The sequence below is a fragment of the Mus caroli genome, unplaced genomic scaffold (genome assembly GCF_978045245.1).
Source record: "Mus caroli unplaced genomic scaffold, Mus_caroli_1 scaffold_2, whole genome shotgun sequence".
Classification (NCBI taxonomy): Eukaryota; Metazoa; Chordata; class Mammalia; order Rodentia; family Muridae; genus Mus; species Mus caroli.
Genome location: NW_028227257.1, coordinates 25,657,938 through 25,674,751, shown reverse-complemented (window position 1 = coordinate 25,674,751; position 16,814 = coordinate 25,657,938). Strand labels below are relative to the sequence as shown.

At 45.2% G+C, this 16,814-nt stretch overlaps 1 protein-coding gene across 2 annotated transcripts; it reads left to right on the top strand.

Moving 5' to 3' along the window:
- The first annotated feature begins 6,736 nt into the window (after window positions 1–6,736).
- Window positions 6,737–13,434, top strand: Bpifa2 (BPI fold containing family A member 2). Of its 2 annotated transcripts, none has more exons than XM_021156690.2 (8): window positions 6,737–6,768; window positions 7,570–7,698; window positions 8,218–8,359; window positions 8,893–9,000; window positions 9,778–9,930; window positions 12,096–12,177; window positions 12,851–12,914; window positions 13,359–13,434. In XM_021156690.2, the coding sequence occupies exons 2-8, from the start codon at window positions 7,578–7,580 to the stop codon at window positions 13,394–13,396; spliced, it is 708 nt and encodes a 235-aa protein (XP_021012349.1). In that variant the 5' UTR covers window positions 6,737–6,768; window positions 7,570–7,577; the 3' UTR covers window positions 13,397–13,434. The 2 variants fall into 2 exon arrangements, with proteins under 2 accessions (XP_021012349.1, XP_085685127.1); XM_085829001.1 differs by having other exon boundaries at window positions 6,750–6,859.
- Window positions 13,435–16,814: the final 3,380 nt, after the last annotated feature.

The window sequence follows — 16,814 nt, the reverse complement described above, 5'->3', positions numbered from 1 at the left end:
GCCCCAGGCTGACAGTTGTGGATACACAGGGCAGCACGAGGGTCCTCAGCCTGAAGCAGTCAGACTGGCAGAAGAGAAAGACCAGCACATATTCCTTTAACCAACTATGCCTTGAAAAACAAATATATTATATCACATATATTGTATTTATGAGACAGCTAAAATGTACTCAGGTAGCATGACTCCCGGTGGGGATATCTACAAGTGCCATGAGTGGCAGAGGGACAGCCCATGTGAGGCAAGAAGGAAATCTGGCTCAACACAGCTTCGCTACCTGGTGTTGGTTCAAACTTTGAGAGTTTGACCACAAGCAGTTTATTTTTGACATATTTAAGCAGAGCACGACTTTGAGAAAAAGCTTTCTTATGAAAATTATCACAATAAAGCTTAAGGCATGACTACATTAAAATGCCTTTGCAAAGTATATGTGCCCTCTTCCACAAGAATGGTTCTATTGACTGAGAAATAATGTTCAGGATAAAGATCCAGGAAGAAAAGATCCGGGATAAGTAAAATACTAAACTCTTTTGCAAAGTGCATAGACCCTCTTTCATAACAATGGGTTCTATTGACTGACAAGCACTGCTCAGGAGCTGGGAAAGAGTCTAGCATAAGTATGATAGCATGGAGATTCTAGTGAGGTCTAGTCTTACAGACAGCAAAAATCACCAGGTTATAAACTACATCCATTTCCAGCTTTCTGATCAGGCACAGGTATAAATCCCTTCTGTTGAAGAGAAAAGTCCATGTGTTTAAAATATCTGGTTTCTCCAGTGCTATTAGCGAGAAGACTTGAGCCCTATACAACTCCCACCTGGGGTGACATCCTGTCTTCATGGTATATTACATACCTAGACACGCTCATCTCACAGACCTAGGACTTTGTCTTCTAATCTCCATTTCTGATCCCACTCCCACCTTTGCCTTGATAGTGTCATTTTCTCCACTGCCTTGGTGACAATCATGTTATCCTCTGTGTATTTGAGTGTTACCATTTTCAGATTTTACCTGTATGCAAGATCACAGTCTTTGTCTTTCTGTCTGGATGCATGCTTATCTCTACACAATGACCCTTCTCCATCACTCAGATCTTCCTCCATGAACACATACACGGTGCTAGAGAAGCTAAGGAACTTCCCTTCAGTGGGGAGCTAGCTGGCTATTGGGCCTTGTTGACTGTCCAGGAAGGCCCCCAGTGCTGGGACAAGAACTTAGATTCTTCATTATTGACTCTAACTCATTTATCAAGCAGAAGCTAATGAATAGTTATCAAAAGGATCAGAGGTTCCAGTGCAAGACACTTTGACATGGAAGAACGGAGGAAGGACAGATGGATGCATAAAGGCAGGACCACTGCCCCAGGAAGGTCCTGGAAGCTGATGCAGAGCAAAGGATAGGTTATAAATCAAATCTTAGGGAGTCAGGAAGAGCACAGAGGAGCTCAACCAACTGACCACTGCATAGGGGCCACCAACTCAATCCTCACTGTGGGAGCAGCTAAGCTATCAGCCAAAGGTAATAAACAGGCAGGACCTGTGGATGACATGGAGAGCCTAGGGACCCTGGGTCAAGCCTTTAACACCTGCACTCTCAGGATACTCCACCATTGTGTCTTGGAGAGCCTAGGGATACTGGGTCCAGCCTTTGGTACCTGCACTCTCAGGGTACCCCATCACTGTGTCTTGGAGAGCCTAGGGACCCTGGTCCAGCCTTCAGTACCTGCGCTCTCAGGACACCCCACCATTGTCTCTTGCCCCATCTCTTCTTCCTCTTCCTCCCTTTCATTGTCTCTTCTCTGTTTCTATCTTGACTCTCCTTTCCCCTCACACCCTCCCTCTAGTTCTCCCCTTCCCTCTCTGCATCACCCTATTCTCTCTGTGGTCCCTCCACTTTCCTTTATTTCTCATGCTTCTCTCCTCCCTCAAATACTTGTCACCCATTATACTTCAGGGGCCAGCTCTAGTGACAAAGCTGTTAATAGCAAGACTCTCAGATCTCCAATGACTCAGAGGAGCCAGACCCACCAAGAACTCTCTCCAGGTCCAATTTCAGGTTCCTTTGAAAGCTTTCAGCAAATGCTCAGGGAACATGCCACTGAACAAAAATCCCAGTTGAGAGTGGGAAAGGCCCTTTCTTAGGTTCCATCTTCCAGGCCATGGTCAGAGGGGCTCTGTGTAATCTGGATTGACAGGGCTCAGAGCAATGTTTTGTTTTTAAGGTTTATTTATTTTGGGTGTTAGTGTCTTTGCTTGCATGACCTTATGTGCATCATGTGTGTGCAGATCCCTGATGACGGGAGAGGAGGGCTTTGAATCCCTGGGCATAGGAAGTTACAGGAAATTATAAGCTGCTTTGTGGGTCTTCTGACTTTCCCAACAGAAGTGAATGTTCTTCACCACTGAGCCAGCCATCTCTCTAGACCCAAGAGACATTGCTTTATGGATACAATTGTGAGTGTGTGTGCCAACATTGATGAAAGTGAAATAAAAAAAAAAACCCTCAGCCACTAAGGTTGTACAGTTTCACTAATTGCTACTTTCAGTTGTGATAAAATGGCAGATGCTTCAACATTTTATATATATATATATATATATATATATATATATATATATATATATATATACAAAAACTTCCCTGCTGGTGGTTCAACTGTGAGAACTGGGGTAAAGTGGATGAGTTCTCTTTTTCTGTCTCTGTCTCTGTCTGTCTCTCTCCTTCCATTCTTTCTTAAAGAAAAGAAACATTGCAGCTGGGTTATAACTCAGCAATATGGAACTTACAGAAGTGCAAAAAGACATTGCCTCGGTGGGTGGTGTTAACAGCTGATTTGGGGTTGTCCTGCAAGAAGGTCTGGGGTCTGGCTGCTCTGTCTTTATGAGTGAGGCAAGTCTGGGGAGCAGATCCCCTAGCCTTCAGCCTGGCCTGGTTCCTGAGTGACCCCAGCCTCTCTGGTCCTAGTAGCTTTTTCCAAACAGGGACCTGAGTGGTGACAGGGAAAAAGTACCAGCTCATTGCTTAAGTGCCGGGGTTAGGGAGAGCAGGAAGCTGCCATAGCTGGGATTAGTAGTTGTATTGGATGTAGGAAGTCCTATCCTGGGACAGCTAATCCTTAATGCTTCACTGGAGATTTTCAATGAGAAATTTATCCCACGGCCCATATGGCCCCAGTCTTTTGTCTCCAACAGCCAAGTATTTTCCATTAGAGGAGACTTCCTGTACACTTGATGGATGCTCATTCCAAGGTGACTTGGAGCAGTCAGCACAGACTTGGGATGACTTCTGACAGCCTAACCTCTCCCCAACAAGAGCCCTTTGCTATGTAATGTAATGTCAGACATTGTCAGGAGTGTCCGCAGCACAGCCTGCCCAGTGTGAAGGCACTCACATAGGTTTCCTACTGTCTTATCTACACAGGGATAATGAGGAGGTAAGCTGAAGTTCCCAGTCTCACTTCACAGAGGAAGAGATAACCCCATCCCAGGTCATGTAGCCAGCAGTGGAAAGAATGAGGATTTGAACTCAAATCTTCCAAGTCCCATTGATAGCATCTCCTCACAAGTCCCTTGCCACCCTCACGATGCCTTAGACACTTGCCTGCCCTTTATACTAAGGAGATGCAGGTACAAGGGGTTTACCCATATAGCAGCTGAGGCAGCTGGGGATAGACACCAGCAGCAGGCCTGATGTCACCACTCTAACTCCAGCATCCCCAGTCTGTGTTCCTGGAGTGTGAAAATCCCTACTTAACAAGATTGTGCAACGGTCCTTGGCCCTGTGACCCATAGCTGGAAACAGGATTCTCATTGATTTGTGGAACATGGTGGCAGCCAGCCAAAAAGAGGGTCTCCATACAGAAGCCAGCTGTGGCAAGGCCACAGCAGACTCTGACTACCTTAGCTTACAGAATTACAAGGTCATAATGTCCTCTGCTTTGGTCACCTCATGTTAAGGACAGGCCCTAACGAAGATGGGGCAGAGACTGAAAGAATGGTCAACCAATAACTGGCCCAACTTGAGACCCATCCTACAGGCAAGCATCAATTCCTGACACTACTAATGATGCTCTGTTATGCTTGCAGACAGAAGCCTAGCATAACTATCCTCTGAGAGGTCCACCCAGCAACTGACTGAAACAGAAACAGATATCCACAGGCAAACAGTGGATGGAGGTCAGGGACTATTGTGGGAGAGCTGTGGGAAGGATTGAAAACCCTGAAGGGGATAGGAACCTCACAGGAAGACCAACAGAGTCAACTAAGAGACCTGTGGGAGCTCTCAGAGACTGAGCCACCAACCAAAGAGCATACATAGGCCAGTCCGAGGCACCTGGCACGTGTGAAACAGACGTGCAGCTCAGTCTCCATGTGGGTGCTCCAATAAGCGGTAGCCTGACTACAGTATCCAATCCCCAACAGGGCTGCATAGTCTGGCCTCAGTTGGGGAGGATGCCCCTAATCCTGAAGAGACTTGATGAGTGGAAAGCTATCCAGGGGGAACCCACCCTCTCTGAGAAGGGAATGGGGATGGGGGACGGACTCTGTGAGGAGGGGACAAGGACAAACAAGAACCTCAAATAGGTCAGGCCCTAAAGTCTTGCTAAATAGCAGTGGCCCAGCTCTGTCCTGTTCTTCAGCCCAAGGCTCAGCTCCCACCTGTTTCTGTGTTTTTCTGGCTTTTCATGTGCCTAGGACTTGGTTACCAGTCCAAACAATGGGGCCTGTGGAAGACACAATATACAAGACTAGGGACATTCCTGTTCTGCTGACTATCCACAGCCTGATGTAGGTGGAAGGACCCAATCACTGGATTTCTACCCTTGTGCAACCTTGACAGCTGAGGGCCTCTCAGAAACCTGTTTCTTCCACTGAAAAATGAGACTCAAATGAACGTCCTGACAATCATCAGGCTTATTAAAGAGGTGTATCTAACCTGAATGGCAAGCAGACAGCAGGCAGATGTCTGTATCAACCTCTAGGAAGGACAAGAACTGCTCACTGCTGCCCCCAGGAGGCCATTTGCTGAAACAGCTGCACTCGTGCTCCCCTGGTGCACAGGCCCTGCCTTCTCATTGCAGCCACAGCCCCTTCCTGTCTGAACCTCCTATCAGGTCACTGGGAAACAGAACAAGATGGAGCAGGACAGCTCCTGATGGTAAATAAAAAACAGTGGTCATGGCTATTCATAGGGGTTTATGCTTCTTCAGTCCACACTGTGAAGAGCTGTGGGCGTGAGCCACAGTGTTCGAGGTAGAGTTGGGGCTCTGAAATTCACAGTGGGGTGAGCTCAGTAAACGTGAGCTGGAGGTCACTCGTGAGACACACAGTCCTGCTGCTTCTGTACCCAATATCCTGAGGAGATGACACATCTACTTTGTTCAGAGGCCACAATCTAGTTGACCTGAGAGTTACCAGTTTCTTGCTTTTATGTGTATGTGCGTGTGTGTTGTTCGTGTGTGAGTGCAGGTGCACATATGATAGCGTACACGTTGAGGTCAGAGGATAACTATCAGGCGTTGTCCCCTCCTACTTTTACTTGGACTCTGGAGAACAAACATGGGTCCTTACTCCAGGGGAGCAAGTGCCTGTTGGCTGACACATCTTGCTCACATACATTTTACCTGGACGATGGAGCCTCCATCAGAGTATTACGTTAGCTCCTCACCGATGGCAATGCACCACCTCTCTACCCACATAGGAGTTGGGTCTCCACGCACCACCACCCCCCCCTTCACCAAAACATTTTCAGTTACTTTATCTGGTAAAGTGCATCAGAGAATGAAGCCAGTATTAAGAACATGGAATCATTTGGGAACCTGGATCCAGCAATACCCCACCCTAGATGGAGTTGCTGAGTTTTCACCTCAGATTATAATTCCCCCCTAGCTTCTATGGTTTATTCTGAAACCAGGGGAACTCGATTCCTCCCTTCGGACCACAGACATCCTGGCTGGTGAATTCACATATCATCTACTTCTAATCCATTGGCAGTATGTGGCTCACAGAGACACACTACAGTCATGGCCAATGTCAAGCTAGGACAGATGTGAATCATTCCCCCAGTCCTGCTGGTTCCATGACTAACCCTCCTCAGCACAGTGACCACGAACCTACTTTCCCCCTCCTTTTATTTTTAGGATTGTTGGAATTTTCTATTTTGAGAAATAATAGCTTTCTGGCAGCATTAAACAAAATCATCTAGAAATCTGGTTTAAAATACAGATGCTTGAGTCAGTGAAAGAGTGAGGAATGTCATTATTGGCCCCTCACAGAGGCTGCCTCACCCCAGCAGAGGTGGTTGAAGCTCTTGGACATGGGTCAGGTGCATAGGAAGCATGGTCTGGGACACCTGAGAGCCACAATTGGACAAACAGAAGCGTTGGCTTTTTTTTTTTTTTTTATTGAGTTCTCAAAAGATGACTGGGCTAGCCTAAGCAAATACTTCGAGCCATCCCAACAGAACATTCTTCCATTGATTCATTCTGGATCTTCTTTCTAGACAATACTGAACTGACCCCTTGTTGGCAGTCTCAAGTTTGACAACATAGGGCTTTGAACTTGGCACAAGGTCCATCACTGTCACCCAAGCATCCTGGGTGACCTTTGGGTTGGAATATCTTGGCTAACCTTAGATATTTTCTTTGGAGTATCTTTAGAACATCCAGGAAATAGGGCTTGATTCTCATCCTGGGACCACAATATAAGGTCACCCTAGAATCCCAGGAGATCGTGCAGAGAAACAAGGATCTCGTGTGCATCCTTCTCCAAAGCAGTGAGTAGTGACTCCACTAAACTGAGTTCCCATCTGAGAGTCTTCAGGAGGCTTTGGGGCAAGAAGCAGAGGGAAGGCACTGTTTGTGTTGGTAAAGTTTTGACTCTAACAAATTTGAAGACATAGATGATATTGTGTCAGACTAACAACAACCTAGACTCATGTGGGTTCTGTTTAGGGATCAGATTTTATTCATCAATGACTTGTCTTAGTTTATAGAGAAAGGCTTCCTACTAGAGTATAGGCTCAATAATGACAGAAGACATAGCTATTTCCCCTAGGGACTGTGCTGCTCCAAGTTTGGTGGAGAAAGGCAGTGGAGGAACCTAGATGTGCTCTCTGGGGAGGGGTCTGAAGCTGGCTTCATAGAAGGTGTGAAGTTTTGCTGTAACATCTAAACAGAATTATAGCTTAGGAAAGTGAACAGGCAAGGCAGGGAATGTGTTGCATATGTATATGTACATGAATATATTATGTTATAGATACACACACATTTGAACCTCATTTGCAGATGACAGAAAATAGGTTATTTTGCCTCTCTGAACTGCTAAGCACAATAACTTCCAGTTCCATCCATTTCCTGAAATGCCACAATTTCATTTTTCATTGTGGCTGAATAAAATTCCATTGCAGATTGGGCTCTACTTCATCCACTCCTGAGGGCGGGCATATCCACTGGCTCCGTTTCTTACCTATTGTGAAGAGAAGCGCAACTGTCTTGTTGAAAGGTAAGCGTGAGAGAGGCAGGCACTAATTGTGGGTTTTTATTTCTTCTTCCTGCTATGACTCTCCATTTGTCAGAACCAAAGATGTTCCAACTTGGGAGCCTTGTTGTCTTGTGTGGCCTGCTCATTGGGAACTCAGAGTCACTTCTTGGTGAACTTGGCAAAGCTGTGAATAATTTGAATATTCTGAATCTTCCCTCTGAAGGTGAGTTAATATAGGTCCCTTCAGCTATCTGGTCCCAGGAGAAACTCTAATAAGTATCATGCCTGCAATTGCAGAGGCTGCTGGGAGAGGGTGGTGTTGTCTTTTGTGGGTGGTACACTGAGAAATGTGCTGCTATTCAACTCCTGCGTTGCCCCTATCTGTTTAGAAAAAAACAGTGCTGGGATGTTACCCTAATAGAGACTTGCCAATATATATTGGCACAGGATAAATTCTTAAAAGTGAGATTCCAAAAATTTAAAAGGTTTGCATTTTAAATTATAGTAGCTGTTGACAAGAATTCCCCTATCCCAGTGCATGGATCCAGCTGTGTAGACACTTTTCCTAACCTTAGGAGGCTCAGGTTCCTCATCTATACAAAGGAGACTGGCAATCCTGTCCTGACTGGGTTGTTGCAGGGACTGATGATACAGCACAGGGAAACTGACTTCTCTGAAACCAGGAGGATGGAAGCCCACTCCCTAGTGGTGCAGGACACTGACTGATGACTGTTTTTGACAGATGTCCCTCAGAACCTGATTCTGGATACCGGGTCGATTCAGCAAGCCACAAGTTGGCCATCAGCCAAGAGCAACATTCTAGAAGCGTTGAACACAGTGGACGTTGGCAATTTAAAAGACTTTACACGGTTGAATGGTTTATCGTGAGTTGATGTTCTTTGCTTCTGGGAAAGGGACTATCTGACTACTCAATATCAACAAGAGATGGATAAGCCTCTTATTCCCCCACAGAGCTGAGGAGTTCTGAGGCAAGGTTCATTAGAAGTCGAGTATGTCTGAGGCAGGGCTACAGGGACAGTTCACATCTCCAGGTTTCCACAGTCAGTGACTTAAGGCTCAAGTTGAACATTCTATTGATCTCATCTCCACATGAATCTTGGTACCTAAAGGCATTCTCATGAAAACACATTTCTTTTTCAAATATAGTAAAAATCTAAGTTTCTTCAAGGGACAGCTAGCTAGAATTCATAGCCTCCAGTCCCAAGCACTGAGTCACATAGTCCTGGATTCAGGTTCTGTCTTTGCTGCCTATAGTTTCCCTCCCTGAGTGCACTGTGCCTGAGAGCATGGAGGCTCACGCTTCTGCACAGGATGTAGGAGGGACAGGAGGGTGATGACAAGAGGTGCAAATGCTGCAAAGAGGCAGGACAAGAGGGCATGTGTGTGTTTCGGGCAGGTTGAAACTCAATAACCTCAAAATCCTGGATTTTCAAGCTGGGCTGTCTTCCGATGGCAATGGCATTGAGCTGACGGTGCCCGTGGCTGGGGAAGCCTCCTTGGTTCTGTGAGTATATGTCACTTGGATTTTGAGGGTGCAGTGCAATATGGCCAATTTTAGTAGGCATTTAATTTCCAGCTACGATGTGACTTCTGGCTCTAGTTTCCTAATCTATAAAAGAGGAGACCCTCTGAGGCCTAAAATTCCAACCTTTAATGAAGATTGACCATGTTAATCTCCAAGAATTTACATTTTTCTAGATCTCTCATTTAGAGATATCTAGAGATGGGGGGGGGGGAATCCTTCAGAGAGAACACTTACCTAGTATATGTGTGACCCTGGCCTCAAATAGTCACCACTGGGGGCTCAGGAATGTTTGTATTTCATGCACTTATAAAGGCATGAGCTGTAAGATCCTAGGGATAGTCACTTAACCTCTGTATGCCCAGGATCTTTCACTTAAAAAAAAAAAGGAGTATGATTCTTTTCTAGTACTGTTTATAAGTGTACAATGTTTATAAGTGAATGTCCACAGGTAGTTTATGTTATGTTACAATTATGTTACAAAATGTTAGCAATTGTTTTAAGTGTTAGTCTCATGCCAAGCAAAAATCTTGCATGTACTAAACATGCATGGCCCAAGGAAGTTTAATATAAATATATAAATTTTGTAGAGAATATGTAACATGTTAATACTACTGTTACAATGTTGGCATTGAACACATGTCACCCATTTATAACATTGCCCCCAGAGACACACTGGATTAGGGCCACACAGATAGATGAAAACTAGGGCAACTTGCGGAGGCTTCTAGACCTGTGTGTGACTCTTGTTTTCTGCAGGCCTGTCATTGGCAAGGCGGTCGACATTTCTTTTTCCTTGGACCTCATAAATTCACTCTCTATTAAAACCAATGCCCAGACTGGCCTTCCTGAGGTGACCATAGGCAAATGCTCCAGTAATACAGATAAAATCTCCATTTCCTTGTTGGGAAGGTAAGGCTTATTCATTTCAGCAGAGCTGGGCTCTCAGGGAGACTTTAGGACTCCTGGATTTAATCCTATTCTTACACCTGGGAAGCAGTATTGTAGAACACACAACCAGAATAGCCTCAAGAATCAACTGTGTCAACATTTTCAACTCTGTTTCTCTGAAGCTTCATCTTTTGAGGCCTCAGTTTCCCCATCTGTGCATTTGAGCAGTAGAGATTCTTACTCTAGTGGAATAAAGATAAGAGAAAACATGTGTTTAGCAAAGAGACTGGAACATCATAAGGGCTCAAGAACCATAACACACGAGTCTCTAGGGATGGTTCCTTTCCATGGCTGAAGCAGGAGGATGGACCTCTCTAGCTACAATCATGTATTTAGTTATGGTGTCTTTCTGCTGGGTCAATGTGCCTCATGGTTCTGAAGATGTTAACATTACATCTACCTGGAGGTGGAACACAGTTGGAAAATTAGATGCTAGCATGGGCTCTGATTGTCCTGAAGCAATCTTTACCCTATGAAAATTTTCTGCAATGAGATCTCAACATCCTATCCCTGTCCTTTTCCATCACAGATCCCCACTGATCCTCAAAATCTGCGCCTTTATTTGTATGCTTAGTAAAACAGTTTTGGGTAAGGCAGGGGTGAGAAGAGGTGATACTACCCAATGTCTGGGAGAGAAAACATGGTCTATGACTCAAGGGCTGGGGTTGGGAATCCTTGGTCAGAAATGGAGGATGGGCTCTGTTTCCAGCCTTGATAGCCATGTCCTTAGACCACCCATCCTCCTCTACAAAAGATTTGATCTCAAATCAATGACAGGACCTCAGTTTGCCCAGGAGCCCCAGGCAATTCATGCTGTTCCACTGCTTCTGAACACACATGGCCAAGAAGGCTGTCATAATGCACCTTTGCATTTAGACTCATTGGCTTTTGTTTTGTGCTACATACATACATACATACATACATACATACATACAGTACCTTTGCATGGATGTTCTGCTTATGCAAAACATGTTTCTGTGTACTCCAACTCTTTTCATATTTTCATGTTTCAGGGTCTTTGCTAGATTATGTCTCCTTTTTCTTATAAGAATATACCCTTAAACTTCAACTACTAGTCTCTGATGTCTTTTGTGTACATACATATTTTGAGACACAGTCTCATTGTAAAGCACTGGCTAGCTTCATTCTCAGAGATCTACCTGCTCTGTCTCCTGAGGACTGGATGCAAAGGTGGGTGACACCATACAAGGTATCACTGTATATTTAATGAGACCTTTCCTTACTTATTTTGGGTGGGTGGAGTATGTTTGTGTGTGGACTCACACACACACATGTGTCAGTGGCCTAGAGCTCAGCAAGTAGGCTAAGGTGGTTGACCAGTTATCTGGAATATCCCAGCTATCCCAGTTATCTCAGGGATCTGAACATTTCTGTCTTTCCGGTGCTAGATTACATGTATTTGCTATCAGATGGCATTTCTTTCTATTTAAAAATATGGACACTGGAAAGGCAACTCAGGTCCTTGTGCTTACAAGGTGAAGACTTTGTGGACTAAGTTATCTACTTACCCCCCTCACTCATTGTCACCAAAACATTTGCTCTGTTCTAGGCAGACATTGTTCTAAGCTCTGGAGAACAATTTGGTGAAAACATAGGCTCTCTGCTTCATGGAACATATTATGAGGAAAAGGCATGCAAAAAAGTATTTGGTCTGTTCATGAGTTCAAGAACAATGAAGAGCTCTACACAGACCATCATACTTTGTGGGCCATAGTATGAAACCCCTCCCTTCAGTGCACACTTAGCATGGGCTGCCCCAGGAAATAACAACTGGAGGATAGTTGAGAGTAGGAAGAAGCAACTTCAGTGAGACCTGTTTATGAAGGAGGTTTAAAGCCTCCCCCCCCACCCCCCAAGTCCCAAGGTTGAGCCTCGTGCTCTGTAAATAGAGACTGAGTGAATAGTACCCTGTCAGGGCTTTGATGAGCACTCAGACACTGAGGAAGCAGCGACTTAGTCATGAGATGCTCAGTTGCTCAGGGATGGTCCATCCTGACAAACTGAAGTGAGACTACCGAGCAAGGCTGTGGGTCACCTGAACTCCAGAAGACTCTCTGATCTATACTGAACTCTTGGCCAAGCTTTAGAAATCTCTTCTTTTCCAGACGATTACCCATCGTCAACAAGATTCTGGATGATGCCTCTACCCTCCTTACAAGTACATTGTCAACCCTCCTGCAAAACTTCGTAAGTCCTCAGCTCTTGGCACCTAGAACCAGGCCTGGTATGGGAAGCAGAATTATCTGTAGGTGTGGTTGGGGTCTCTGGACAGTTTTTTTTTTCTGGGAGGGGCAGACTTTTATTTGAGAGGTCTACAGGCTTCTCCTCCTCCTCCTCTTCCTCCTCCTTCTCCTCAGTAGCTGAGCTGCCGAGGGAGAAATCACAGGTCCTGCCTTGAGCTTTAACCACATACACACAGCACATTTTCGATAAAAGCTAAGGTTTTCTTGCAATCAATACGCCCTTATTTAGACATCTATATTTAGGCACCTCTGAATGAGAACCTGCAGGAAACTAGGATTCGGGCCTCCCCAAAGGCTTCAGCCTTCTGAGGATCTTAAAGTTCTGGGGTTCAAGAGTTCAAGGTTTTTAGGAGTCTGGGGTATTGGGGTTCTGGATGCTAGATTGTCGGATCCTGAACTTCTGGTATCCTGAGATGGCAGGGTCTTAGTAGCCTGGGACACTTCTGATTCAGACTGCCGCAATTACATAGATCCAGATTGCAAAGTTAACTGTTCTCAGATCCTGGAAATTAGTCCCTCTGTTTGTGGGTAGGTGGGCAATGTGTTCCCAGCAAAGTCTCATTTGTTTCCCTTCTTTTTCTCCTTCTACCTCCCCCCACCTTCTTTTTGTCTTTCAGCTATGTCCATTGCTTCAGTACATCTTCAGCATACTGAATCCAAGTGTTCTTCAGAGTCTCCTCTGTAAGTCATAGCCTGGGGATGGAGTGTTTTCTATGGACCAAGGCAAGAGCTGTAGGAGTGCCCCATACAGGGATAAAGGGATTTTGCATCCTGACCAAGGTGGACCTTTGGCTCCTCCTCTTCTCATTGGAAGCTTCATTTGAGCCTTATCTTCTCATGCTTGACAGAGTTTCTCGGACAACAGGAAACAGGCACCAATGGTGTCAGGCTCTGGAGGTGGTCCTTCTATGGCTATGTCTCTTTACCCAGTCCTTCTGTGTCTTCCACAACCTCATTGGGTCCTCATAAGAGTTTGTACAGTGGGGCACAAATGAATAGTGATGTACTTGATTGAGGTCACACAGGTGACAGAGTGATGGACTGGAGGGAGGAAACGAGTTTGGTGGGCTTCTGTTCAATTTGCCATGACAAAGGCTGAGGCTAATCTTGACTTGGTTCCTTCAGCTAATCTACTGGGAGGACAGGTACAACTTGCTCTCTGAAGAGGAAGGACAGAAGGATGCCACAACACTCCTGCTGGTATGGGCAGTGTCTTAGTTACTTCTCTATTGTTATTAGAAAACAACATGACTAAGGGAAATTGTAAAAGAATTCCAAGATTTAAGATTCACAACTCCCGAGGGTTAGGGCCCATGACTATCATGGTGAGAAGCATGGCATCAGGCAGGCAGGCATGGCACTGGAATAGTAGCTGAGAGCTTATGTACTGCTACTCAGTCACCAAGCAGATAGAGCTAACTAGCAATGACATAGCCTTTTGAAATCTTAAAGCTCAACCCTAGTGACACCTCCAATATGTTGACACCTCCCAATCCTTCCCAAATAGTTTTTGTAACTGTTATTACAAAATATAACTCAATTATATGAGTCTATGGGGTTGGTTCTCGTGAAACAAAAGTTGGGTTTGTGCTCTGTGGTTCTGTGTACAGCAGCCTGTCAGGAAGCCAGGGCAAGCCTAAGTTTGTTTCTGTCACAAGACTAAAGAAATTGAGACCGGATCTTGACTCCAGGCTAAACTCTGAATTTGAGTACACCCTGAATGCAGAGCCAGCAACATGAACCCAGAGTGAGCCAGGATCTGTGTTTCTAAATGAATTGGGAGTTTTTGACTGAGTCCTAACTTTGTGCATAGACCATTGATCATGGGTTGAATCCTTACCCGGGCTTGGGCATGGTCTCTACTTAATCTTTTCCCATGTGGCTTTGTGCCAGAGGAAGGGATAAGAAGTAGCCAGGACAAGGGGCAAGAACAAGACCAGAAATCTGCATCTCCTCTCTAGATGCCCCCAGCCATGCTGGGCACCGTAGGACTGAGTGGACACTTCGAGGATAGGCTACCATTGGATCTAATTAATGCCCGGTGGAAGCCTACTCTCTCTGCTGGTGAGGCAGCCAATGTCCTGATGCTCTCTCTGTTTACATTCCAGGCTACTCTCCAGTGGTTTCATCTTACTTCTGGTGGCATTTCCCTCTAGAAAGTGCTACTATCATCCACACAAAGTCTACCTGAGACCACCCAAAGGACCCTTCCAAATTCTCTTCCTCTCTGAGTAGTCTCCACACCTGTTACCACCATCCCAGCATTAAAATCCTAACTGCACTCTGGCGTGTGACTTGCCTCAGTCCTTCCAATAAGAGTTGTTGGCAGAGTGTGGGGTATATACCAGGTGGAGATTTCAAATGAGTGCTGAAGCTGTAGCCAGAAGGAACTTAGAGGATAGCTCACAGCTTAAAAAGAAATGTAGAGAGTAGCAGAAACATTGAGAGGGTGGGCACACAGCCACTGTGTGAATGTGGCAGAACACAATCCAGCCAGCTATACATGCACAAGTGTATATTGGCGCCACCCTGACTGATGAGACCCAGGAAAACAGATAGACGGGGTTAGGTGGCTGTGGCCTTTCCTGCCTGCCTCTTCCTAAGGGCCATCTCAAGACCTTATGCTCTCTACCTTCTCTTAACTCTTCCATTGCTACTTAGCTTCTAGATATCACCCCCAGATTAGTCTCCTTGGGTACATCAGTGATCCTGGTGATATCCGGGCTTCCTGATTCCATCCTTGTCATAGAGGCTGCAACTAAAGAGGTCTTCTTAATACTTCACATCCTGATGCCAAAAGGAAGACACAGAGGTGCACAGAGGTGAAGTGATTCATGTAGGACATGCAGTGAGCAAGCATCAGGGCCCGGACTATGTGACTCTATTCTAACTTTTATGTAAATGTGCTTTATGCCATTAACACTGTCATTCCTGTGCTTCAGCCCTGGGAGACTTCCAAGCACTCTTAGGCACAAGCCAAAATTAAGGGACTCTGACACTCTGCATTGATTAATTAGCATGGTGGTCTCTATGTTTCCAGATTCGTGATTGTTTCACTTTCCATATAGGCTATGAAGGGTGTGAGGAAATTTTGGGGGGACAGAATTGGAGGACAATCCACCTCTCTCAGGAAGCCTCTATCTGGAGAAGCTTACAACTCAGGGACAGTAACTGTAGGCCCAGTCCTTGGTGTCCAAGAAGGGTTTTATGGTTTGAATCTGCAAAGCCTTCCATGTGCTCAAAGGTTTGAACATGGGGCCTCCTCCTGGTAACACTGTATTGGAGGCCTTTGAGACTGGATGCTCTTTGGTCCCATGTTTTGCTACATCATCTGTCAAGATATGACCCAGGCATGCTACCAGCTACCACAGACTATGCCTCTCCAGCTTTCATGTTCTCCCCACCATGATGGACTTGTATCTCCTAAAAATGGAACCAAAGCAAACTTTTCCTGCATTAATTTTTTTTTTCTGTTAAGTGTTTGGTCACAGTGACAAGAAAACACTCAATACAGATAATTAGTACCAGAGTTGAGCTTCATTGCTCTAGCAAATTGGATCAAATTTTTAGGGCTTTGGAACTGATTTATAAGAGACATGTAGAAGAGTCTGAAGCTGTGGGCTACAGAAGTGTCACCAGTTTTTTAAGAATAGTTTAATACACCATGGGAATTGTGAAAATCAGAATGCTCACACAAAGGCAGACAGGAAAACGTGAGCATGTGAGAGGGCATAAGAAGGAACCTATGGGGAAATGAGCTAGAAGACATTCAGCTACATTAGGGAACATGTGTGGCTGTGCTTGGCCCATGCCCTGGCAAACTGAATGAGGCCAAATTTTAAAGGAGTGGACTAACTCGATTGTCAGAGAAAATATCAAGACAGAACACCACTCAGGCTATGCCGTGTTTGTGACCGACCAGCTACTCTTAGCCAGCTGTATTGTGAAATTCCAGAGCAATTATCAGAGCATGAAGATATGTACAGTTTAGTGAAGTAAGGGGTGTGGGCCCCTAAGTGGATGGTGCATAAATCTATGTAGGCGATGCCCAAGTGACACTTGATAATCCAAAATACCAGCAATGTGGAATGTCTTCCAAGGAGACCTGTAGACACACATTTTAGAACTTTGCTCATGGCTGTAATAAATAGCTAGCTAGAAATCATTTCCTGAAGAGGTTAGTCTGAGTTACGGTTCCAGGGCAAACATTCAGTGATGGCAAGGAAGGCATTGCAGTCAGGAGCCAAAGGTCAGCTGGTCACATTGCATCAAGAGTAGAGAGTCAGAGTGTGAGTAGAAAGAGGGTACAGGATATAAAACCTCACTGTCCACTCTCAGCAATCCATTTTCTCCTAAAAGGCTTTACCTTCTAAAGATTTTAGTCTTCAAAACCAGTACCAGTAGCCTGGGAACAAAAGTTGAAACAAATGAGCCTTTGTGGGGCATTTCACACTTAAAACAGGGCAGCACCTAGGAGGAGCCCTGTGTGCAGTAGGAAGTGTGGCCACTGTGTCAGGGATGCTCAGGCTAATAAGGGGTCCTCTATCTGAGAGACCCTATGAAGACTCAACAAGTAGTTGT